This window comes from Cebus imitator, unplaced genomic scaffold (assembly GCF_001604975.1).
Source record: "Cebus imitator isolate Cc_AM_T3 unplaced genomic scaffold, Cebus_imitator-1.0 Scaffold206, whole genome shotgun sequence".
NCBI lineage: Eukaryota > Metazoa > Chordata > Mammalia > Primates > Cebidae > Cebus > Cebus imitator.
This window is the reverse complement of record NW_016107521.1, coordinates 2,014,090-2,039,743: the sequence shown is the minus strand read 5'-3', so window position 1 is coordinate 2,039,743 and position 25,654 is coordinate 2,014,090. Positions and strand designations below refer to the sequence as shown.

Genomic DNA, 25,654 nt, shown 5'->3' with positions numbered 1-25,654 from the left:
CCAGAGGAGCTATCCTCTAATTGGGTCGGATGGGCTGTGACAGGAAATGCAAATCTGGGTCATCCATATGCATGTGAGCAGATGGAGCCCTAGCCACCTCCACCCACGTCTACCGGGAGCTTCCGCCCCACTGTGGAGCTGCATACTAGCCTCCCAGGATGGGCAGTGTTGGGAACCTCAGCCGCTCTCCCACTAGTCACAGTGAGAAGCCCGGTTTTCCCAGGGCAAAGACCCTCAGGGATCACTTCCTCTGAACTCTTCACTGTTCCTGGAGGAAACTGAGGCCCAAGAGGGGAGGGAGCCCATCCCCATCACCAGCAGTGCAGCTGGCTGTCCATCCGACCGGGAGTGCCAGGCTGTGTCCTGGTTTGCTAGATGGTATTCATAACCCTAACTTCATGAAGCTGTTAGGAGTTTGGAGTCACAGAGCTGTCTAAGCAGCTCAAACTGGCGCATAGTAGGCGTCTGATGCACAACACCTGGTGGTTATTTTTGTGAGTACGGGCGATTCCTCTAAGCACTCAGAAAGCCACCCTGGCTGTTTCTCAGGGTATGTGATTTCAGCTGCATTCCTAGAGGTGACAGCAGCTGAGTCACAGAGTCCCACTGTGTGCCAGGCCGTGTCGAGCACATTCCATGGGTCATTCCACAAACATGCTCCCAGCAGTTGCTCTGGGCAGGTCAGAGCCTCAGTGCAGGGGACACGGAGGGGAGTAGACAGGGCCCCCTTCTGGAGGGACCCCCTTCTGAAGAGGCTGGTGGCGGGGCATTGGTGGGGCTCAGGTGGACTGAAAGAGTGGAGGCTGGAGCAGGAAGCTGCAGGCCTGGCTGGTCAAGGGATCTTGAGCGAAAAGCCAAGGAGGGGTCTGAGCTGAGAGCCCACCCGATATGGTGCAAGAGCTTGGGCACCATAGTCCCCAGTCCTGGGGTCACACCCTAGCTCTGCCGTCCTTGGCTGCCTGACCAGAACAGGTCACTGCTACTCCTCCAAGCCTCTTATTCCTGAAATGGGGACAGCACTAGGGCCGACTCACAAGGTTGTTCTGAGGACCCAGAGAGCTGGCACGTGGGCAGAGTCTGCACAGAGCCCAGCATGCAGTAGGCACTCAGCGATGCCTGCTCTTAGGTGGGCTCTCCATGTACAGGCGTGAAGTGTTTGCCCGACAGATGTTGGCATGGGGTGGATAAAATCATCATCTTCCTCCTCCAGCAGCCCTCCAGATCAGGTCCCCGCATAGGACCCACGGTGGGGGATGATTAGGTCTCAAGGCTTCAAAGCTAAGGCTGGTCCAGCCCTCCCCTTGCTGTGTGCTGTGAGGTTTGGACTCCCATCACCCTCTCCTACAGGAGGCTGTTCTGTAGAGCTCCCTCAGCCAAATCTAGAGGAGACATTTTCTTTGAGGTGGAGTCTCACTCTGTCGCCCAGTCTAGAGCGCAGTGGCACCATCTGGCCAACTGCAACCTCCGTCTCCCAGGTTCAAGCAATTCTCCTGCCATAGCCTCCCAAGTAGATGGGATTTACAGGCATGCACCACCACACCCAGCTAATTTTTGTAAAAATACAAAAATTAGCTGGCCTGGCTGGTCTCAAACTCCTGACCACAAGTGATTCACCCGCCTTGGCCTCCCAAACTGCTGGGATTACAGGCATGAGCCACCATGCCTGGCCTGGAAGACACATTTTCACTTTGCTTTTCCCCCTGCTTTCCCAGTGACTTTCTATTACTCATTAAGTCATGATTTAGGGTCCCAGAGTAGGGATCCCCACATAACCAGGTTCCCCTCTGGGGAAGGGCAGAGGAGAAGTGTATGGAGCCAGCTCAGACCTGCCCAGGAAACGCCCCTGCTCCGCAGCCGCCCCAGGCTGAGACCCAGGTGGTCTGGCCGCGGTTCCTGGTGTGGTTCCCAGTGGGGAAGCAGCTGGCAGAAGGGCCAGTCCTGTAGTTCTCGGTTTGGTCTTGATGCCTTCCACCAGCGTGCTGACTCTAAAGATGCCCCGGTGCAGCTCCCAGCTCAGTGTGACCCTCAGCAAAGACCCATTTCATGCTAGAAAGTTCAACTGCTTGTTCCTGCCTCAGTGGGGGGGGTGGCATGGAGCCAGGTGATGTGGGCACGGCTGGCCCTTCTGGGCGTCAGTTTACTCATTGGGCAAATGAAGACATAGTGGGGCCCACCTCGCCACGCACAGCCCGGGGACGTGGCATCCTCTCCCCTGTCTGTCTCCTCCCTCCCTGGCCCAGTGTTGGCGCCCCCTCCTGCCTTTTCCCGAGAGCTCACTGTACAGGTGTCACAGCCTGGAAGAGACATCTTCACTTCACTTTCCCCCCTGCTTTCCCAATGACTTCCTATTACTTATTAAGTCATGATTCGGGGTCCCAGAGTAGGGATCCCCACATAACCAGGTTCCCCTCTGGCACCCTGGGAGAAGGGCAGAGGAGAAGTGGATAGAGCCAGCTCAGACCTGCCCAGGAAACGCACCCCCGCTCCGCAGCTGCCCCATGGGCCTGCTGGCCACTGTGGCCTCACCTGGAGGCTTCTTCCCTGGGCAGGTTCTAGTGCAGGATCACATGTCCTAGAGCTGGGCCCTGCAGAGTCCTCATGGAGCTCTGGTTTCTTCACGTGCCCTAAAAAGGGCAGTTTATCTAAAGGATGGGCTCAGAGTGTAAGGCTACACATTTTTTGTGTCGGGTGGGACAAATTCTCACTCCATCACCCAGGCCGGAGTGCAGTGGCATGATCTCTGCTCACTGCAACCTCCACCTCCTGGCTTCAAGTGATTCTCGTGCCTCAGCCACCTAAGTAGCTGGAATTATAGGCATGTGCCACCACGCCCAGCTAATATTTATATTTTTAGTGGAGACAGGGTTTTGCCATGTTGGTCAGGCTGGTCTTGAACTCCTGACCTCAAGTGATCCACCCGCCTCAGCCTCCCAAAGTGTTGGGATTACAGGCGTGAGCCACCACACCTGCCAAGGCTACAGATGTTAACCTGGGTTTTCTTGTCTGAGGTGGGGAATGGGCGCCCCAGGTTGGGAACTTGCCTTTTCTTACAATGATTTGGGGCATTTTTCATGGTGGCCACAGGCCAGGGACACCTGAGCTGCACTCGGCTTGCCGGACCCCAACTTGGGCATTAAGGATTCAGGAGTGGATGAGATGGGCAAGGCCCCTGGTCCCACAAAGCTAGACCCAGGGTTGGGACTCAGAGGCAGCAAACAAGCAGTCAGATAAGGAAGGTGGTGATGGGGGCCGTGGGGAGCGGGAGCGTGAACAGCCTCGGGTTTTCACCTGCACTGGGGTCCTTGAGGGGAACCAGGGACCCTGAACAGAGAGCCCCCAGGGGGAGCCTGGGAGGCCCGAAAGTAGGGTTGGCAGCAGAGTCCCTCCTTCACCTTAGAGGGTGCTGTTGGGGTGCTGGGGCTCTAGGGGTCCCCAGGCCTCTGCTCCAGCCTGGCTGCTCACAGAGGCCCTCTGTCCCCGCCTCCAGAGACACCCCAACACCCTGTCTTTTCGATGCTCACTGGCGGACTTCCAGATCGAAAAGAAGATAGGCCGAGGACAGTTCAGCGAGGTGTACAAGGCCACCTGCCTGCTGGACAGGAAGACGGTGGCTCTGAAGAAGGTGCAGGTGAGCTGACCGCGCGCGGGCTCAAACCTGTATCATGGGAGGCCGCCTCTGCGTCTGGATGGCGGACACAGGGCCGGGCCAGTCCCTTCCCTCCCCTCCCCTCCTCTGTGAATGAGGGAAACAGCACCCAACTTGCTGGGTTACAGAAAGAATCAGGTGGACACCTGTTGAGAAAAGCTCACTGCGAACCACAAAGGGAAAGAAACAAGCATGCATTGAGCGCCTGCTGTGTACTGGGTCATGCAAGGAGCACATGGATCCTGACAACAGTCCCGTGGCTGGGGATTGTCATCTCATCTCTCAGATGAGGAACACAGTGCAGAGACCTCATAACCCACCAGGGCCCCAGCGTGAGCTGTGGCGGAGCTGAGGTTCAGACTGCATCCACACATCATCCTTGCGCCTTGCACACGCTGGCCAGCTCTGGGCTTCTGCGCTCTGCGTCCCTCCTAAATGGAGGCAGTAGGTGAAGCAACAAAGTCAGGACAGGAGGCATGTCCACAAGAGCCGCCGGGCCTGTCTCAGCATGGCTTTGCCAGAGGAAATGGCTTTAAATCCTCCAGCAAAGCTTCCCAAGCCCCTGGATTTGCTCGCTAGTCCTTAAAGAATGAGGTTGAGAGCCTGGGCAGAGGAGGCCCGGGGAAGAGGACGGGGCTGGGAGAAGGGGAGAGAGCACCACGGGCAGCCTGAGGGCGCTGGAAAAAAGGACCAGTTTCTTTCTTGATCTTTTTTTTTTTTTTGAGACAGAGTCTCACTCTCTCACCCAGGCTGGCGTGCAATGGCCTGATCGGCTCACTGCAACCCTGCCTCCCAGGTTCAAGTGATTCTCCTGCCTCAGCCTCCTGAGTAGCTGGGACTACAGGCACGTACCACCTACCCAGTTAATTTTTATATTTTTAGTAGAGATGGGGTTTCACCACGTTGGCCAGGCTGGTTTCAAACTCCTGACCTAATGTGTTCCACCCACCTTAGACTCCCAAAGTGCTGGGCTTAAGTTGTGAACCACCGCACCCGGCCCTCTCTCTTGATCTTCTGAGCAGGGGCTCGCCTGGGCTCTCTGTCTTGGTTCTTTAGTGCCACTATGTGTTTGTGGTGGGACAGTGCTGGGGGGCCCGCAGTGAGAAAGCCCTACGGGGGCTGGGGGTGCAGGGGAGTCACGGTGTCCCTCGACCAGGAGTTGGGAGAGCCGAGACTGCAAAATCGGGGCACTGGGCACAGATTTTAACCACTCTGTTTCTTTTTTCCTCCCGCCCAAGATCTTTGAGATGATGGACGCCAAGGCGAGGCAGGACTGCGTCAAGGAGATTGGCCTGCTGAAGGTGAGCGCCCGGGGCCTCACCTCCTCCGGGAGGTTCGGGGGCCCTTACCATGCCCATCACAGCCCTTGGGTGCCAGGGACCCACAGCCCTTGCTGAGTTCACAGACAGTGGCTTTCTGGGGTCAGCAGCTGGTGAGTTTCCTCATGGCCAGGCAGGAGCGGCCCCTGCCTCATTGCTCTGCTCAGCCCTCAGGGTTGCTGCCTACAGACTTCTCTCATGGCTCCCCCTCCTGCTTATACATGGTGGTACCTGGCACAGAAGTCCTTCCCGTCAGGGCACCCCTGACCCTGCCTCGCTGTGGCCTGTGAACCAGGCTTGGCCAGGGGAGGAGTTGGCAGTGGGGGCCACGTCCAGACTGCAGCTTGTCTGGCTCCGCCGCTGTCTCCATGTCTGTCTCCCTCTTTTTCTCTTTCTCATCCTCTTTCCATCTCTCCTCTCAGCCTTTTTCTTTGTTTTCCTGTTTTTTTAAGAGGCAAAGCCTGTTGCGTGGACCGGAGTGCGGTGGCATGGTCACAGCTCACTGCAGCCTCAAACTCCCAGGCTCAAGCAGTTCCCCGCTTGAGTCTCCAAGTAGCCGGGACCGCAGGTGCACGCCACCACAGCTGGCTCATTTTTATTTTTCATTTCTATTTGTATTTATTTATTTGAGACAGAATTTTGCTCTTGTCGCCCAGGCTGAAATGCAATGGCACAATCTCGGTTCACTGCAACCTCCACCTCCTGGCTTCAAGCAGTTCTCCTGCCTCAGCCTCCTGAATAGCTGGGATTACAGTGCCTGCCATCACACCCGGCTAATTTTTGTATTTTTAGTAGAGACGGGTTTTCACCATGTTGGCCAGGCTGATCTTGAACTCCTGACCTCAGGTGATCCACCCACCTCAGCCTCCCAAAGTGCTGGGATTACAGGCATGAGCCACCATGCCTGGCCAAATTTTAAAATTTTTTCTAAAGACAAGGTATCATCTTATTGCCCAGGCTGGTCTCGAACTCCTGAGGCCTCAAGCAGTCCTCTCATCTCAGCCTCCCAAAGTGCTGGGATTATGGGTGGAAGCCACTGTGCCCGGCCCCCTGTGAAACATACAGGGTTTGCTTGGCAGTTTCTAGCAAAGTAGGGCTGCTCGTGGCAGGGACGCCCGCCAAAACCACAGCTGCAGAATTTCAGATGAGCGGTTTATCCTGCCACACCCTGCCCTGTGCTCTGAGGCCTTGGCCATGCCCTTGGGGACTTCCAGGCTGGTGGGGAAGCAGGTGGGAAGCAGATGGTGACCTTCCAGGGTGAGGCAGATTAACTGGTGGGCTGGGAGCCCAGGGGAAACCCGCTTCCTGGGCAAGCCCCACAGAGGCCGGGGCACCGTCCCAGAACCTGCTTCAAGGCACTCCAGCGGTGTGGATTATGGGAGGTGGGGGAGACAGAAGGGTGAACGTGGCAGCAGGGCCAGATACACACTCAGAACAAAAGGGGAGTCACTGAAGGGGCTGTGGGCGGGGGGGACGTGGTTGGGTGTGAGTTGTGCCTGTTCTGATGGCCCCCAGCCACGGCGGGTGATGGAGTCAAGGCTGGAGGCAGGAGGCATCCTTATTTCTAACTATTATATGTCAACAAATACTCCTCGAGAACATTGCTTAAATGTTTAGGTCATGGTCAGCTTGCTGCCACTTCCCCAGCCCTGAGGAGTGGTTGTCCTGGTCACCTACTGCCCCCTTCACCTCATGTGCCCTTCTCCCCAAGAGAAGGAGCCCCACAGGGAGCATGCTGAGCACAGCCTGGACTGCTTGCTGGTCACACAGATGTGCCACCGCAGCCTCTGTCTGGCAGTAGCCTAGCCTGGCGTCAGCCCACCTGGCTGGGGAGGGGATTCTGCCCCTTCCCCAGGGCTGCCGTGCAGCTGAGGGCATCAAGCCTGGGTTTTGGAGGACACATCCCTTGCTCACTAGCTGTGTGGCTGTGGGCCAGCTGTGGGCCTCTCAGGACCTCAGTTTCTTCATCTGTAAAGGGGGCGTGATGACAACAGGAGCTCTGGAGGAGTCAGTGAGGAAATGCATCTCATGAGCTCGGGGCAGCGCTGGTGTGTGGTGCGCTGGTAGCCCACCCAAGGCAGCTCGGTCGTCATGGTCACCACCTTTGCCCGCCAACGCCAGCCACATTCCAGAACACCAGTCCCAATTCCCGGGTAGCCCATGGGAAGTCAACAGGATGTGCCAGGGCATGAGGTGCTTCCTACAAAACAAAAGGAAACGTGGTTCTCAGAGGGACAACGGGGTGACATTGCTTATTCATGCCAAGAACCCGAACCCAAAACCTCCCAAATGCAGGGGCTGGAGGGGTCAGCAGCTGCCAAGCGTGGGACAAGAGGGCAGGTCCTGTTGGAATGCAGGCGTGTGTTCGTTCATTCCGTGCAATTTCTGAGCACCACTGAATGCTGGACACCAGGATGCAGCCCAGTGAGGAAGACAGATCATAGACAGACAGACATTCTTTGTTACATCCGGGAGGGCCTGGAGCTTGGGAGCAGAGCCCCTGGTGGCAGAGATCCAAAGGACAGGGACCCCTACCCTCAGCTCTCCCTCCCTTCCCTTTGGCCGCCACCACAGCCAGACAAAGCCCAACCACGTACATCTCTGCAGCATCTTCCCTGTTTCTGGCCTGAGTATGTCCCCTTCCAGACCCACCTGGGCCCACCAAGAGGCCACAGGCTGAGAAGTGGACTCTGTGTGGACCAGGGTCTGGGGTCACTGGACCAGGTTCTAGACTCAGCTCAGCCCCTGCTTGCTGTAGACCCGTGGCTGATCCCTTCCCCTCTCTGGGCTTTGGGGATTTAGCTCAATAGACATCCGGAGCCCCTTTCTGCCTGTGCCTCTGTAGATTACCTGGGCATAAGGAGCCCGTCCTCCTGTCTTCAGACCTGCAAGGAGACAAGGGAGGAGCCTCCCTCCTCCCCTCCCCCGGAACCAGCGCCTCCTGGACGGGGCTTTACTGCCTCCCCAACCCCTCTCATTTCTCCCTTGGAGAACCTAACATGCCTGGACTGCTGATGACCTGGGCAGTTTTTGAGGAGTCCTCCCAGAGAGGGTGTGAGATTTCCTGGTGATATAATGAGGTGAAGTTCAAGAGGAGGGTGAAGGAGCAGCGTGTTCCCGTTTATCCTAGTAGCAACCTGCATGATCCGTAGGACGTGCCTTAGAGATCTGGAAGCTCTTTCAACTTGCCATTCACTTGCTTTGACACTTTTGTTTGGTAACTGGCAAACGTGTCTGGAGCGTGATGTGTGCTGAGGGCGGTGCTTTGATGGCCAGTGTTTGCGTGAGACGGCCTTCTCAACAAAAAATCTGAGCAAGAGGATTTTCTTTTTTTTTTTCTTTTCCTTTTTTCTGATACAGGATCTCACTCTGTCACCCAGGCTGGAGTGCAGTGCTGCGATCTCAGCTCACTGCAGCCTCCGAGCAGCCGGAGTAACAGCTATGCACCACCACACCCAGCTAGCTTTTGTATTTTTGTAGAGATGGGGTTTCACCATGTTGGCCAGGCTGGTCTTGAACTCCTGACCTCGGGTGATCCGCCCGCCTCAGCCTCCCAAAGTGCTGGGATTACAGGCATGAGCCACCACGTCCGGCCCACCTTCTTTTTCAAATTTCCATTTTTCTTTTAGATTCAGAGGGTCCATATGCAGGTTTGTTACAAGAGTATATGGTGTGATGCTGAGATCTGGGCTTTTCCTGATCCCATCACTCAGATTGTGAGCATCATACGCAATAGGAGGTTTTCTAGCCCTTGCCTCACTTCCCCCACCTGCGTGTAGTGTCCAGTGTCTGCTGTTCCCATCTTTATGTCCGTGTGTACCCAAGATTCAGCTCCCACTTACAGAAATGAGAACATGCAGTATAGCTTTGTATAGCTTTGTTTCTGTGTCAGTTCTCTTCGGATAATGGCCTCCTGCTGCGTCCACGTTGCTGCAAAAGACATGATTTTATTCTTTTTCATGGCTGCATAGTATTCCGTGGTATATACGTACCACATTTTCTTTATCGAGTCCACCATTTCTGGGCACCTAAATTGATTCCGTGTCTTTGCTATTGTGAATAGTGCTGTGATGAATGCAAAAGTGTGTGTGTCTTTTTCGTAGAACAATTTATATTCCTTTGGGTATATGGCCAGTAATGGGATTGCTGGGTCAAATGATATTTCTATTTTTAGTTCTTTGAGAAATTTCCAGATTCTGTTCCACAGTGTCTGAACTAATTTACATTCCTACCAACAGCACATAAGTGTTCCCTTTTCTTCACAGCCTCGCCAACATCTGCTAGCTTTTGACTTTTTAATAATTGCCATTCTGACTGGTGTGAGATGGCACCTCATTGTACTCATTGTAATGGTGGGTTTTTTTTTTTTTTTCTTTTGAGACTGGGTCATGCCCTGTCACCTAAGCTGGAGTGCAATGGTGTGATCGCGGCTCACTGCAGCCTCAACCTCCCAGGATCAACCTTCCCACTTTTACCCCCAAAGTAGCTGAGGCTGCAGGTCTGTACCAGGAAGCCCAGATAATTTTTTTTTTCTAATGACAGGGTCTCACTGTGTTGCCCAGGGTGTTCTCAAACTCCTGGGCTCAAGCAACCCTCTCACTTCAGTCTCCCAAAGTGCTGGCATTACCGGCAGGAGCCCCTGCACCTGATCAGCTGTGGTTTTGATTTGCATTTCTCTGATGATTAGTGGTGTTGGGCATTTTTTTGTGTTTGTTAGTTGCTTGTATGTCTTCTTTTGAAGAATTATCTGTTCATGTCCTCTGCCCACTTTTTATTTTTATTATTTATTTATTTAGAGACAGAGTCTCGCTCTGCCACCCAGGCTGGAGTGCAGTGGCGCTATCTCAGCTCACTGCAACCTCTACCTTCCAGGTTCAAGCGATTCTCCTGCCTCAGCCTCCCGAGTAGCTGGGATTACAGGCGCCCATTACCATACCTGGTTAATTTTTGTATTTTTAGTAGAGATGGGGTTTCACCATGTTGGCCAGGCTGGTCTCGAACGGCTGACCTCAAGTGATCCACCTGCTTCGGCCTCCCAAAGTGCTGGGATTACAGGTGTGAGCCACCATACCCGGCCTCCTCTGCTCACTTTTTAATGTCTTTTTTGTTGTTGTTACTGATTTAAGTTCCTTATAGATTGTGGACATTAGTCCTCTGTCAGATGCGTAGTTTGTGAACGTTTTCTCCCATTCTGTCAATTGTCTGTTTACTTCATTGATCATTTTTTTTTGCTGTGCAAAAGCTCTTTCATTTAATTAGGTCCCACTTGTCAGTTTTTGTTTTTGTTGCAATTGTTTTTAAGGACTTGGTCATAAATTCTTTGTCAAGGCTAATGTTGAGAAAGGTATTTCCTAGGTTTCTTCTAGGATTTTTATAGTTTGAGGTCTTACATTTAAGTCTTTACTCAATCTTGGGTTAATTTTTGCATATGGTGAAAGGTAGGGGTTCCGTTTCATTCTTCTGCATATAGCTAGCCAGTTTATTGAGTAGGGAGTCCTTTCCCCATTGCGTATTTTTGTCAACTTTGTTGAGGAACAGGTGGTTGTAGGCGTGCTGCTTTATTTCTGTGCTCTGTATTCTGTTCCATTGGTCTATGTGTCTGTTTTTGTGCCAGTACCGTACTGTTTTGGCTACCATAGCCTTGTAGTATAATTTGAAGTCCAGTACTGTGATGCCTCCATGTTTGTTATTTTTGCTTGGGATTGCCTTGTGTTTCACCTTCTGAAGTCCAGTCACCTCATGGAAATTACCTACATTTGTTACTGAGCAAGGTGCTTCCACAGGGGAGCCTGCTGCTAAGATGGCAACAGGGCTCCCTGCCAGCCACCCCTGGGAACCAGGATTGAATGTGTCACAACCGAGTCCTGAGCTGTGTAGGGTGCCTGGTTTCTCGGAGTGGTGTCTGGATGTTCACTGAGCCACAGTCCTGCTGGCTGGGGGGCAGGCAGGGGCAGGCAGGGGCCGGCGCACATACCTCAGGGCCAGACCTTTCGGACAGGCAGTGGGTGCCACAGCAGAGAGGGGTCAGTCTTTGGGGGGACCTGGAAAGAGGACGGACACGTGGGGAGGAGCTGGGGCCAGTGGCTGAGGCCGATCTGGCATCTGGGGACCTGACTGGGGGGGCCCGCATAAGGGGCTGTCTTGGGGAATGAATGAATGAATGAATGGGGGCTTGCGTGGCTCTGCAACGTCCACCCAGGCACTCCTCATTTAAAAATCCATGGACAGGCACAGTACATCCTCCTCCCAGCCACTTCCGGGCCTTTAGGAAAATGTGTCCCCCCCACCCCAGCCTCTGGTTGTCAGCCGGTGCCGAGAGTAGGCTGACCACACCCACACTGGGGCAGAATATTCCAGTCCCCTCTGCTCGCGCAGATCCTGGAGTCACTTTGGTGTAAACAGTCAGCTTTGTTATGAACAGATGCCAGGGGCTCCTCTTAGCCTGGCAGGGCCTGACTTCCAGCCAGGGGGGGTGCCGTTCTGTCCAGCTCCAGCTCCACCTCAGGAAACACACAGGCTGTGGCTCAAAGGACAGAGGCAGGGTCTTGGCACTGCGCAGATCAGCCGGGCGGTTCTCGCGCCTCCAGGGATTTTTTCAAGATTTCACAAGGGCCAGGCATGGCGGCGTGTGCAGCCATAGCCCCAGCTTCTCAGGAGGGTGAGGTGGGAGGATCACTTGAGCCTAAGAGTTCAGTTTCAGCCTGAGCAACATAGCGAGATCCTATCTCTACAAAAAAATATTAAAAAAAAAAAATGATTTCACAAGAGATGGGTCAGGAACTGAGGAAGAAAGGGCAGGACCAAGGAAGGAGACGATCCTTCTGAGGAGTGCCTGCAGGCTGGCTGTGTCTGAGCACAGTGGCCCTGTTGCCGCCCTCAGGGTCTGGGCGGTGAGGAGGACGGGGAGAAGGGTCATTTCCACAAGTGCCTGCCTTGTCTCACGTAGCTCTGTGCAGGTGCCATGTTACACATTTCAAGAGTATTGGCACATGTTGTCTTCACAACTGTGCTTCAAAACATGATGCCAGTGTTCCAGGTGAGGAATCTGACACCTGGGGATATAAAGTGGCATTCCCAGTGTCACTCAGGGCTCCCTGACTCCGAAGCACAGGCCTTTCCCTGGGGACCCAGTTCTCTAGCAAATGCCAGGGCCTCGGTGACGGTGCCAGCAGGGTGCCGGTGGCAAGCAGGTGCTGAGTCTGTCCCGTCCTCACCGGCACCCTCCCCTCTGTCTCTCCTCATGCAGCAACTGAACCACCCAAATATCATCAAGTATTTGGACTCGTTTATTGAAGACAACGAGCTGAACATCGTGCTGGAGTTGGCCGATGCAGGGGATCTCTCGCAGATGATCAAGGTGAGCACCTGGCAGGGTGAGGGCGCTAGGGGCTGCACAGATTCAGAGCCAAAGGGGGCAGTCCGTCTTCAGCCCAGTCCCATGGCGCTCTGGCCTCAGCCAGAGGCGGCTGCCCAGGGACCCTAGGCCCCCCTGACGAACGCCCACAGGCCTCAGCTGCGGTCTAGTGAGGGCCTCTCGGGCTCTGTCCCCGGCTGCCGTTGCTGGAGGCCTCTTTCGGCCTCAGGGAAGCTCAGCTCAAAAGAGCCCATGTGCAAAAAGCAAGGCGAAGGTGACGCTAAGACAGGATGGTGGCTGGGAGGGGGCCTATCGACAAGCATGTGGGCCACTTCTTCTGCCTCACAGAGGAGCAGGGCCAGCCACCCATTTGGTCAGACCGCAGCTTTTGGGAAAGCGTCTTGTAGATCCCACTGCCTCATTTTACAGAAAGGGAAAACTGAGCCTGGGGAGGTTTAGAGACTTGCCTGAGGATACCCAGCATTGTGGAGACAGAGCCATGCCTGGGGCCCAGGCTTTTCCTGGCCTGGGACTTTTTGGTGGACATGGTCCCAAGATGACCTCCTCAGCCCTAGAGGGGACACTTCATTTCCATACAGCCGACGCCCAGGCCTGGGGTCTTCAAGAGTTTGAGTGACCAGCCGAGTCACACAGGCAGGCTCAGTGCCAGGACTGGCTTGTGCTCTGCACCCCACATACCTCTCCCCCTGACTCATCCCACCGCCCAGGGCACAGGGCCGGATCCACCATTAGTCTGGTGTTCAGGACCACTACAGCTTCAATGAAAGAGCAGCACTGGCCAGGCGCGGTGGCTCCTGCTGTAATCCCAGCACTTTGGAGGCCAAGGCAGGCAGATCACGAGGTCAGGAGATCAAGACATTCCTGGCTAACACAGTGAAACCCCATCTGTACTAAAAATACAAAAAATTAGCCGGGCGTGGTGGTGCACGCCTGTAGTCCCAGCTACTTGAGAGGCTGAGGCAGGAGAATTGCTTGAACTCTGGAGACGAAGGTTGCAGTGAGCTGAGATTGCATGACTGCTCTCCAGTCTGGTGACAGAGTGAGACTCCGTCTCAAAAAAAAAAAAAAAAAAAAAAAAAAAAAAAAAAAACAAAAAAAAAAAAAAAAAAAAAGAGTAGCACCTCCTGCCAGTCTCCACCCAGCCCAGTACGCTTGCGCATCCCTCACGAGTCCATACTGTCCTCAGATAGCAAAGCTCAGAGAGGTCTAGTCTCTTGCCCAAGGCAGCTCAGCCTCTAGCTGAAGGCCCCCAGGCCTGCCTGTCCCACAGGCCCAAGCCCTCAGCCCCTACACCCTGCTCCTCAGTGGAGGTCCTCATGTCCCTGCTGGCTTGGACCTGCGTCCCCAGGGCTGCTGTGGCCCCATCACCTCTCTCCCCGGGACACAGCCTGCCTGCTCCCAGGTAAAGCTGGCCCCGCCCAAGCCCCCACCCTGCTCCCAGCCACGCTTGGAAACGGGGCAGACATGGGTTCTCTGTCTTTCCCACCAGGCACTGGGGATTGAGCAATTGCTCGGTGCTGTTCTAAAATTCGGCTCCTAGGAATACAGGCATCACTGGGAAGTGGCATTACTTGAGCTGTTATCACCTGCTCTTACATTTCCGTTGACATATTAATGGCTTTGCAGGGATGTTAATCTGCACACGGATCCCTGGTGGGAACAGATGTGCTCCATCATGTCTTAGCTCTTCCTCTGCCCCGCCCCCGCTTTACTTGTTTCTCCTTCACATGTTCCCTTGCTGAACACGAAAGCACCATGCACCCACTGTGTTCCAGCCCTCGTACCAAGAACTAGGGATGCTGCCAGCATGGCTGTTACCCTCAGGGATCCCGGATTCTAACGGGAAGACAGACCCTCGAAGGAGTAGTTAGGAGCCAGTGTGAACAAGCCATGTGTGGGGCCTGTGGGTGTTAGGGAAGGCTTCCTGGAGGAGGTGGCACTGAACTGAGCCATTAGAGGAGGCGGGCTATCCAGAAGCAAGAACGGTCCGGCAGGGATGGGAGAGGGAAGGGGAGCTGAGATGGAGACCACCAGATCATGCAGGGCCTCTTGCTCCAGGCTTGGGATCTGGGGCCACGCCGTAAAGTCAGAAAGCTTCTAAGATTCATGGTGGGGAGCAAACATGGTCAGCTCTGTGTTCTAGAAGAAAGACCGGAGGCTGGGTGGAAGGAGAGGTGAGGGCGGGGACAGGAGGTGAAGGAGAGGCATCTCTCTGCGGGAATGCAGCCTGTGGAGAGGACGCCTCACCCTCTCAGCCCCAGTGGAGCCCAGACACTGCAGCCTCTCAGGCCATGGAGTAGGGCTGCAGTCAGACAGGCAGATGTGGGGGCCGGGGCTGGCAGGTCTCTTCCCTGAGCCTCAGTCTCCACCCTGTCCCCGGGAACCTCTTGGAGGAGCACTGTGGGAACCCCAGGCTGGGTGCAGTCTCCTTCAACTAAGAGAGAAGGGGAGGCTTGGGGCATTCTATCCAGCATTCCTCCTCTATGCCAGGCCTGGGATGCGGGGTCCTCTTCCCCCTGCTCCCCTTCCTCGCTTCCCCAGCGCTAACACTGGCTCAGGGTTCAAGTCAGTCATGAACCCAGCAGGACTGAGTCCAAGATGGGTGTGGCCTGAGTTTCTGAGCAGCCACCTGGCCCCCCAGCCTCCAATCCCTCCTCCTCACCTCCTCACCTGGCATGGTGCCCCTCTCACACTTCCCCCTTCCTCCTTCCTATACCTGCGTGCTCCTGTTCCCTCCACCCCAGCTCAGGGGCCCTCACCTGCAGAGCTGGTTTGGTAGAGCCCTCAGCAGTGGGGACCTGGCAGGGGAGAGACACACCCAAGTCAGACACACCCCCTGGATGGCCTTGGGTGGGTCCCTGTGCCTCAGTTTCCTCATTTGTGAGATACCCAGAACAGTGCCTGGGGCCTGGTGGGAGCTCAGTTCCCCTGGTTCTGCCTGCTCTCAGGCCACCTCAAGGTTTCCAGAGGAACAGGGGCTGCCCCATGGTCACCCCCCTGGCCTCAGAGGCTGCCAGGTAGCAGGGTGTGTGTCCTGATAGCCTGCCGCCTCAGGGGCCAAGCTGCGCCATCACAGCCACGGTGCTCGAGTTATTTATGAGGAAGACTAAAGCTAGGAGCTGCCGCAGCCCCAGAACCCACGAGAGACTCTGCACCTCGCCGCTAAATGTCAGACAGTGCTTATAGGACGTGACATTTAGAAAATCACCACTCTCGGCCACACGCATCCTGCTTAAATGCTGTAATGAGGATTCACTGGCATCATAGTGTGAATAACATCCCGGCCTGGCCCGCCACAGGCCTGGAGGTGGCCCCGGGGTGGCGTCTTTGCTGAGACCTGGGATGTGCACCTCAGAACAGCCTTGATGGGATTTACAGCGAGGCCAGGGGCTCCCAGCCACAGCTGTCCCACTGTGGGAAGCACCGAGAGTTGGGTCCCAGCTGGGTGCTGGCTGACCTTGGGCATGTTCCAGAACCTCTTTGAGCTCAGTCTCCCATATCAATGGTTACTGGTGTTACTAGAAGTGGGCTAAGAGGGCCGGGCGCAGTGGCTCATGCCTGTAATCCCAGCACTTTGGGAGGCCGAGGCAGGCAGGTCACCTGAGGCCAGGAGTTCAAGACCAGCCTGGCCAACATGCCGAAACCCCGCCTCTACTAAAAATACAAAAAATTAGCCGGATGTGGTGGCACATGTCTGCAGTCCCAGCTACTTGGGAGGCTGAGGCAGGAGAATTGTTTGAACCCAGGAGGTGGAGGTTGCAGTGAGCCGATTGCGCCACCGCACTCCAGCCTAGACGACAGAAGGAGACTCCATCTTAAAAAAAAAAAAAAAAAAAAAAAAAGAAGTGAGCTAAGGGCTTGGGCTTTCTAGGTAGGAGACCTGGGGTTGAGCTGTGATTCTGCCTCTTCCTGCATGGCCCTCAGTTTCATTTTCCCATCTGTAAGATGGGCCCAGCCCGCCCTCATAGGCCCGGCATGGTGGCCACATCCTGCAGATGCTCTGAGAGTGCCAGCCCAGGTCCTTTCCTCCACCCGCACCCTTCCCAGACCGGTGTGTCCTGGGTCAGTTCCCAGCTTTCCAGCACCAGAGCAGCTGCCGTGACCAGCGGGCCCACAGCGCCACCTCTGCCTGCTTTAGGGAAAGGTGGTTGCTTTGAAGCAAAAAGCCCCTGAACAGAAGCTGGTATGCAGGTAACTGGTGAAGGAGTCCTGCCGCACTGCCGTGGGCCTGGCGCCCAGGAGCTGTCCCAGTCTCCAGCCGAACGGTGGCTGTGACATGCTCTGGGCCTGCCCTCTCCAGGACCTCCCATTACCTTAGAGCTCACTTAGTGCCACCAGGGGCTTTCTGTGTTTGTTTTCTTCCTGGAGCGCTAAGTATGTTTTCCCAGGCAGTGACGCAGACTGATACCTGTTGGAACTGGGGTTCCATTTGAGCGAGTCAAGCCCATTTCCTCAAGGTTCTCACTGTGCTTGTTAAGAATCTCTGTGCACTGAGGTCTGCTGGTTCCGAGGAGGTGGGGGCAGCTGTGATTTCACGACCACTTGTGTCCTGGGTACCACCCTCCTGGGCCAGGCCAGGGGCCAGGGAGGGTCCATACTCATTTCAGTCCAGCAAGGAGCGCCCTTTCAGGGGTGTGTCCAGAAGGTTCTGGAAAGATGCAGTTGAGGGCCACTTTCAGCATATTTGATCTGGGGGTCCATGCGGCAAAGCCATCCGGACACACCAGGCCTATGTGGCCCTCACGGAGCTTGCAGGGTGGGGGCAGGGTGGCCATGGAGTGCCATTCAGGTAGAAGTAGAGGCACACACACAGCGCCCTTGGTTCTGGGCTTATTTTTGCTCAGCAGCTCAGTCTCCCACCCCGTGCCAGGCACCAGCTGCCCCCCGGGGAAAGGACACAGGCAGCGCCCTGCGGCCACCCACCTCCAAGCCCGCTTACCGGGGTCTGTCCCTCTGCCTGTCTCCCCCACTGCAGTACTTTAAGAAGCAGAAGCGGCTCATCCCGGAGAGGACGGTGTGGAAGTATTTCGTGCAGCTGTGCAGCGCCGTGGAGCACATGCACTCACGCCGGGTGATGCACCGAGGTACACACCGCCCGCCAGTGGCCGCCTGAAGCCGGGTGCCCCAGGAGCCCTAGGAAGACGCGGCCCCTTGAGGAAGTCAGATCACTCTGTTTTCCCCAGGCAGGGGACTGTCCAGCCACCACCCACTCGTGTCAGAGTCCTCCCCGAGGTGGAGAGTGACATGAGCCCTAGAGGGCAGGGTCCCCGCTTGGCACACCACCTGCAGTTCCCAACAGCAGCCTGGGAGGGAGGTCAGGGGAAGCCTTGCACAGAGGGGACTTTGGTAGGGGCTTTGTCATCTCAGCGGGGTTTTGCTGTGCTGAGAAGGAGAGGCACCAGAGAGGGGCGTTTCCACAGTTGACGTCATTCCAGGTGGTGAAAAGGAGCCTTCTGGGTGCCTGGCAGGGTGCAGAGTCCTCTGGGTAGGCTGCTTCCTGGACACCTTTGTTCCTTCACTCTACCTGTATCTTTCGGTGTCTGCTGTGCTCGAGGCCCCGCCCTCACCGGGGGGTACAGCACAGGGCGTCCCACTGAGCACTTCATTACACAGACTTCCCTGAGGGCCTCCTATGTGTGAGGCACTGTTCTAGGCACAGAGGATACAGCTGTTAACAGAAGCACAGAAACCCCTGCCCTCTAAACCCTCGCAGTAGCTCTGTGAAGTTGGTAAAGGGAGACCCATTTTACAGGTGAAGACGCTGAGGCTCAGAAATGGTCAATTTCCGGAGGTTCCACAGCCAGAGCCAGGGAATAGGACCTGGGCTGGGCCTCACCTCACCTGGAGCTCCCCTTCCTCTCGCCCTGCCCCACCTACCCCAAGCCTCCTGCCCCACACCAACTTCCTTCTCCTCGCCCCACAGACATCAAGCCTGCCAACGTGTTCATCACAGCCACGGGTGTCGTGAAGCTTGGTGACCTTGGTCTGGGCCGCTTCTTCAGCTCTGAGACCACCGCAGCCCACTCCCTAGGTAAGGGGGGCCTGTGTGTGCCCAGCAGCCCCCAGTGTTCCTAGAGACTCTGCAGGGAGACGAAAGCATTCTCTCCGCATGCCTTTGGTCAGTTTGTGCAGGAAGATGCCATCTTGAAGTCCCAGAGTTTCTCATCTCTTCAGGACAGTGACCCAGAAGGGAGTCCTCTGTGGCCAGAGGAGCCTGGCTGGGGCTTCCTGCACCCTCTGATCACCATCCGGGCCTTGAGGGAGAAGCTGACTGAGCTGGTTGCTTGGAGTGGGAGATGTGTCTGTTGAAGGGCAGTCATCCTCCCACTGCCGTGAGTGTCCCGTTCACAGGCAGCACCCCAGATCTATCCCTTCTGGGGGGTGACGTTTGTGCTGTTCCTAGTTTTTGGCTTTTAAACCGGCAGTTTAGAAGCTTTGGGACCAGGTGCCTGCCAGGGAGGGGGTGACATTGTAGCTGGACCGAAAGGGGTGACCAGGTGCTGTTGGGACAGGGAAGGAGGGAGCAGTGTTCCAGGAAAGGGTGGGTGAGCCTCGGTGTGTGGGTGAGCCTCGGTGTGCGGCTGAGCTTGGCTTGGCAGAGACCAGGGTCCTTGCAGGAGCGGCAAGAAAGGTGGGCGGGGGCTTGAACGCCGAGCTCAGTGGGCTGGATCCCACCCTAGGGGTCAGGGGGTGCTAAAAGACTGGACTTGGGAAGAGACTTGGGCAGATGTGTGTTTTGGGGGCACGTGAAGCAGCGGCAAGCTTCAGAATCCGTACACTGGGTGTGGAAGCAAGTGTGAAAGCTGGAATGCTGGATGATGGAGGGTTTTTCATTTAATGAGAACATAGGACCCAGGAAGGCCCCACCTGCCCACAGTGGAACAAAGGAACAGAGTTTCCTGTGCGTTACTCCAGGGCTGTCTGGGTTTTACCACGGCCATCTGCGGGAACCTTTCCCAGAGCCCATGGAGTGAGGGAGGACCCTGCTTTCTCAGGGCTAGTTCCTGGCTCTTTGAGGTGCGTTTGCAGAAGAAGATGTCCCAGGCCCACCCCCTGTGTGCTGCCCCTGCCAGCATCCACTTCCCCAGGAGGGAGCTGGGCCCCAGGAGCTGCTGGCTGCCTCCCTGAACACCGCCCCATTCCAGCCCATTTCCACCCCACTCCATGGCCCAAGCCAGGATGTCTCCCATCCCCAGACCCCGAGTGCCTGCGGCAAGCTGGGTGTGCGAGCAGCATTATCTGGGCAGAGGCACTTTCCGGAAGTCGCCCTTGCCTGTGGAAAGTGTCACCATTCACACGGGTTCCAGTGAGACTCTCAGTGCGTCGCACACAATTAGGAGAAATGTATAAACCTAGAGACCAGCAGCTCCTAGTAGCTGATGGAGCCAGTGTGGGTGGCGGGGAGGGAGTTGTGTTGAAACTCTCATCCCCATCTGCCCTTGGGGACACCCGGCCAGGCCTTGGGAGCTCTTCCTTTAGCTCCAAAGGGAAGATGTATCGGGAACCCCCCCTTGGGAGTATGGGACGCTACACTCGCACCCCTGACAGCCCCAGGCATCCAGAGGCTCCTTCCTTGTAGCAGAGGAAGGATCTGAAATCCAGGCCCTTGAGAGATTCTTCCAAGGTCACATGGCAGCAGGCCTCTCTTTCCAGAACCCACGCTGCTTCCAGGAAATGAGGGCCGGTGGCGCCGCCAGATACTGTTGGAGCCCCCTTCAGGGACCCGGGCCACTGGCTCTATTGCTGGAAGCCTCGTCTTTCCCTGTCCCCTCAAACATGGACTTCCCTTGTGAAAAACCAAGTGTTTTGTTCAGTTTGGGACTATTTACCTATCTGGTTGAAGAGCTTCGAAAAGACCAGGAAATTTGAGGGAATCTGTCAAAGAGAAGAGTTAAAACCGCTGCCTCCTGTCCCCTGTCAGTCAGCTCCGAGCCTTTCTCTGTCCCACTGCAGAGAAAAGACTGCGGCGCTCCGTCAGAACCGGTTAGGATCGCATCATTAGGAATGGGCAGAGATGCGTCTCATCCGACAGTGTGATTTTATTGACTTGGACTGGTGCACTTATTATATTAATGAGAAGGAATTGGAACTTGGGAGAAGGCCGCCCTCGTAAGCTGGGCTCTTCCCGAGCCCTCTGAGCACGGCCAGGCCTGATGATGGGTGGAAGGAGCCCTCCTGGGGCCTGTGCTCGCTGCAGGCTATGTGCCCAGCACCCAGGAGATGTCCACTAAGCTGAGGCCTGCATGGGGCTGAGCAAGTCCCTGCCAGCAGGACAAGCTCCCAGAACCAAGGCCTGCACCCACTAGGCTTCAGGATGGTGACAGTGCTGAGCCAAAGCCCAGGACCTGGGTGTGTCTCCAAGACACAGGAAAGACCCCTTCCACCAAGAAGTTCTGCAGACAGCTAAGTCTCGCACACACATTTGGTCAGGCAAGAGATTGAACTAATTACCATTGCGTGGTGACTCAGGAGGGACACAGGGGCCAGGGCCACCTCATGCCCTGTGCATGGGGATGAATTATGCATCCGCCACATCTCATGTGCACCTACTATGTGGGGATGCTGTGGTGGCAGCCACGTTGCCCTGGCAACCACCTCGTCTCCTAAGGCTGCTGACCCAAGAGCTGGGCTTATGCAAATCTGGTCTCCTCCCACCTCCCCCCCCCAGGCCCCCTCCTCGCCTCTGTATTTGCTAACACGGGGCTGGCATGAAAGGGCATTAGTCAGTGCCATGGTCAGGCTGACAGGTGCGGTACCCAGCGGTGGCAGAGCGGCTGCCTCGGTGTCAGAAATAGGAGCCGTAATTAGAGCGCGGAACAGAATGAGCGTCAGACGAATTACCAGGCAGCAGATCATATTTGTCAGGAAGGATTGCATACATAAAAATTAAGTGACAGTACACGCCGGCGTAATGCAGGAAAAATGAAAGATTTGCCTATACACAGCTCACAAGCTACAAGCAAGTGTCTCGCTCCGAGCAACGGCAGCAGCTGCAAGACAAATCACGGGGCTGGGAGAGCGGGCGGGCAGGCCTGGCTCCTCGGCTCTAGTGACAGGGCAGTCTTGGTGACAAGCAGCCACGGGTGACAGGGGCAGGAAGGGCGGCTGGTCACACCCAGACCTAGGCAGGGCCCATGCCGCCTTTCGGGGGCTGGGGGAGCAGGTCTGGTTGGGGTTGACCCCATCATGTACTCGAGGTCAGGGCCCCGCCGGGTCTCCTGGGGCTCTGAGGCGTAAATTCCTTCCCTCTCCTTCCTTGAGCCAACTGCCTGGCCCCGGGCTGGGTGCCGGGGATGTGCGATTATGCAGCTTCCGAGGGGACAGACACAGTCCGGGCCAAGTGGCATGGTGAGGGGACAGGTGGGACCGCCTATTGGGGCCCACTGTGGGCGGGCAGGACAGGTGCTCGGGGTGATTCTAAACAGAGCCCCAGGGAGCCCAGGCTGGCCCCACCCCTCCCAGAGCTGCCCTCACTTCATTTCCCTGTAGCCACTGAACTCACTGAAAAGGGGAGTTAACAGCAGACAAAAAACAGTTTAAAAAACATTTTTTGGGGACTGGGTATGGTGGCTCTTGCCTGTGATCTCGGCACTCTGGGAGGCCGAGGCAGGCAGATCATGTGAGCTCAGGAGTTTGAGATCAGCCTGGCTAATGTGGTATAAGCTCACCTCTGCTAAAAATAGCAAAAAATTTAGCCGGGCATGGTGGCGCACGCCTGTAATCCCAGCTACTCGGGAGGCTGAGGCAGGAGAATCACTTGAACCTGGGAGGTGGAGATTGCTGTGAGCCACGATGGCGCCACTGCACTCCAGCCTGGCCAAGTGACTGTCTCAAAAAAAAAACAAAAACAAAAAAAATACCATTTTGCTCATTTTCCTTTTTTGTAAATCATCACAAGGCTTATTATCCCATTTTATAGATGAAGAAACTGAGGCACAGGGAAGTAAGAGAGACTGCCTCCCTGTGGTCTCCCAGCAGCCAAGAGTCCTTCTCCAGGCACCAGCCTGCAGCTTGGCCAGGGAGGGCTTGGGCTGTGGGTGCTCAGGGAAGGGTTCCAGAGAGGATCCCCAGCAAGACCTTGGGTGCAAGCAACACCCAGGGCTCTGAGCACTGGCTCCTACGAGGAAAAGCCCACCTGACTTGGCTAGCAGCGGGTGTTGGTGAGGGACCTGGAGCTCATCCTGGGCCCCACAGGGACGGACAGAGCCTTGTCTCGTGGTGCGTTTCAGCGCCGCCTTGCAGGGGATCACACCATGCTGTGATACGTCTGCACCCAGGCCTGGGACGGGGGCTCTTGTGGAACATTTGCTGAGTGGATGGATGACCTTCATGGCCAGGCGTCCTTGGGACACCCATCAGTGCAGGCACCGAGGGCCATGCAGATGTGTCCCAGGCCGCCTCCTGCCCCAGCCGCACCCTGCGTCCCATCCCAGCAGTGCAGGATGCCTGGGAATGGTCCTGCCGGTCCCCCGGGCCCAGAATCCCTGGCTAAGCAGATGGCTCTCAGGCCTGAGTTTGAGCTGAGGTTCTGAGCACTAATCCTTGGGTAGCAGTTGTGGGTCTGCCACATTCCTGGCATTTTCAGGAGCACAAACTGTTGGGGAGAGATGAACTGATGCCCGAGACGGGAGGGAGGAGAGGGACAGGCTTTAAGAGGCCAGCAAGTGAGGAGCCGATCTGGACCTTGGGTGTAAACTCCAGCTCTTTGGTTCATTCATTTACCCATCCATTCGATGAGGACCTGTGCTGGGCCGGGCTGCTCCCTGGGGAGGCAGGCTTGGCCCCTGCCTTTCTGGAAGGTGCCGCCTGCTAGGAGAATCCATTTCGTCTTCACCATGAACCAAATGTTCCAACAATCGTTTCTCATTTTCCAGAGAGGGAAACCAAGTCTCCAGAGGTTGGGGGGACCCTCTGTTTTCCTGATGGGGAGACCAAGGCTGAGAGAGGGTTTCTGTTCTCAGCCAGGGAGTGGAGGAAGCAGGGCCAGCCTGCCGGCTCCAGCTCCATGTCACTGCTGTCCCCAGCTCCACGTCACTGCTGTCCCCACCTGCCCCTGCCTGTCCCATGGAGGATTCGGCGCCAAAGCACAGCCGTCCAGCCCGATGTCCCACCGGCTGGAGGGATGTCGGCAAGGAGACCACATTTCTCCAGCTGCTTCCCAGTCCACCATCTGGGGAAGACAGGCAGCTTGCAGATACCAGCCTCTCCTTCATGTGAAGCCTGCCTTTTTCATAGCTAATGAACGTGTTTCAAACACCGAGAGCATTTCAAAATACGGCAAAGTTTGTTTTGACAGGAGCGGCGTGTCTTAGGGAAGCGGGGTGCCTTTAATCAGCCTCCCTCTTTCAGATCCCACATTCTCCTCTGATATCTGCTGGGTTTGAAATCGGGGAGTTCTAGGTAAAGCTTCCGGGAAGGTCAGGGTTTGTTAGGTTCTTCTTTCATACACACAGCTCCGTTCCCCCACTGAGAGGAGGGGGTGGTGGGAGTCGCTGGGAGGGGCCTTGAGACCCAGCTCACAGGACTCTGTCTCTGCGTCTCTGCATCGCTGGGAGATGGGCTGGGATGAGGCCCGGGCTGTGCTGCCCACAGAGGTTGTCCTGGGCAGGGCCCCTGTCTGTGGAGGCCCTCCTCCTGCCAGCTTCCCTGACTTGTCCTCAGAATCCCGGCACCCTGGTGTCTGGGGACACCTCCTCCAGTGGCCCGCTGCAAGCAGAGGATTTCTTTGAAATCTCTTGTTTTATCTTCAAAACTCACGCAAGTTGGGCATTGTGCTCCCTAACGACTGAGTGGCTGTTGTCAGCATAGAAACCAGGCTTGACATGACTTCTGCCCAGACACGCTGGCATCACAGGAGGAGGTGCCATGTCTGTTCCTGTAGCTTCACGAAGTCCTGGCTCCAGTCCAGGACACCCTGCCCCCAGGGAGACACAGCACCCTGACTTTGAGATGCACAGACCAAGGGGGACCAGCCCCTCCCCTGGGTCAGGGGGCTGGGGAACCTGCCAGGAGGCAGGGACCTGAGGACCCTGTGCCCGGCTCAGGATGGGCCAAGCCTCTCTCAGTTGAGGCTTCACCTGTTCCTTCACTTTCCTTACCTTTCTGTTGCACAGATGCTCACCGAGCGCCTGAGAGTGGGGTGGCTGAGTGAGGCCTTTTGGCTGCTCCTTTTAGACTGGAGCTAACATTAGAAGCCCCCAGGAGCTTGTAAGAGATTCAGGTGTTCAGCTTCCACTCCTGGAATTCTGGTCTCCAGGTCTGGAGTTGGACTGGGAATCCAGATTTTTAACCAACTTTTCAGTCAGTTTAGCTGCAGCACAGATCAATTCAGTCCTTCCTCGGTAGATGTGGACAGCTGGCTCTTTCTGGCTACTTCCCAGGATAGGCAGCTAACTCCCTGCCTTCTGATGGGCCCACTCCTGCAAGTTTCCAGCAGGGTCAAGGCTCAGTTAATCTTGGATGGAGGTGGGCAGGTGGCTGGCTGGCTGGATGATGGACGGACGGATGGATGGATGAATGGGAGATGGATGGAGAGATGGATGGATGAGAGGATGAAAGGGCGGATGGACGGACAATAGACAGTTATGGATGGATGGATGGATGGATGAGAGGATGAAAGGGTGGATGGACGGACAATAGACAGTTACGGATGGGTGGACAGATGGGTGGACAGTGAAGGGATGGCAGTCTGCAACACTAGCATCTTAGAAGAAGGCTCCAAATTGCATGTGGGTGTTTGCCTTTTCTCCTTAAACCAGTGGAAATGGGGTAAGCAGAAAGAGCAGTGAGGGGCAGAGGAGTGGAGTGAAGACAGGAGGGGACGGGGGGCTGGTGCCCCAAACCTCTCTGCCCATGTGCCCAGGCTTTCAGTCTAAAGCCAGGGTGAGACAGGGATCTGTGGGCCTGCCTCCAAGCCCAGCAGAGGAAGGAAGTGGTGACAGAACAAAGGGACAAACCTAACCTTTGGGTCCTGCTGAGCAGCCAGCTCTCCCTGGCCAGGGGCGGGGACCTTAAAGGAGCCCTCCAGATAGCAAAGGGAACAGCACATGCAAAGGCGCAGAGGCAAGTGGAAGAATGGGCTGGGGCTGGGGCTGGGGCGGCCCGTGTGTGAGGACCCAGCTTGAGGGCCAGGTGCTAAAATCTCTTGCTTTCAGATGGACTTGGCCAAGGCAGCGCCAGGCCACAGCCCAGTCCTAGTGTAGGTGACCTCTCCCCACAGCCTCCCTCCTGTGGAGGCCCAGGTGGATCCACAGTGGGCAGAGGATACTGGAGGTGGGAAGAGCCGGTCAGACAGGAAGGGGTTTGGCCAGGGGT

At 56.0% G+C, this 25,654-nt stretch overlaps 1 protein-coding gene across 5 annotated transcripts in view; it reads left to right on the top strand.

Moving 5' to 3' along the window:
* NEK6 (NIMA related kinase 6) overlaps nucleotides 1–25,654 on the top strand; it is a 101,152-nt gene that overhangs the window by 58,766 nt on the left and 16,732 nt on the right. For all 5 annotated transcript variants that reach the window (XM_037745635.1, XM_037745638.1, XM_037745636.1 and 2 more), the window contains 5 exons: nucleotides 3,488–3,628; nucleotides 4,885–4,947; nucleotides 12,212–12,322; nucleotides 17,316–17,424; nucleotides 18,264–18,371. In XM_037745635.1, coding sequence (XP_037601563.1) covers nucleotides 3,488–3,628; nucleotides 4,885–4,947; nucleotides 12,212–12,322; nucleotides 17,316–17,424; nucleotides 18,264–18,371 — 532 coding nt within the window. The remainder of the gene's footprint in view (nucleotides 1–3,487; nucleotides 3,629–4,884; nucleotides 4,948–12,211; nucleotides 12,323–17,315; nucleotides 17,425–18,263; nucleotides 18,372–25,654) is intronic.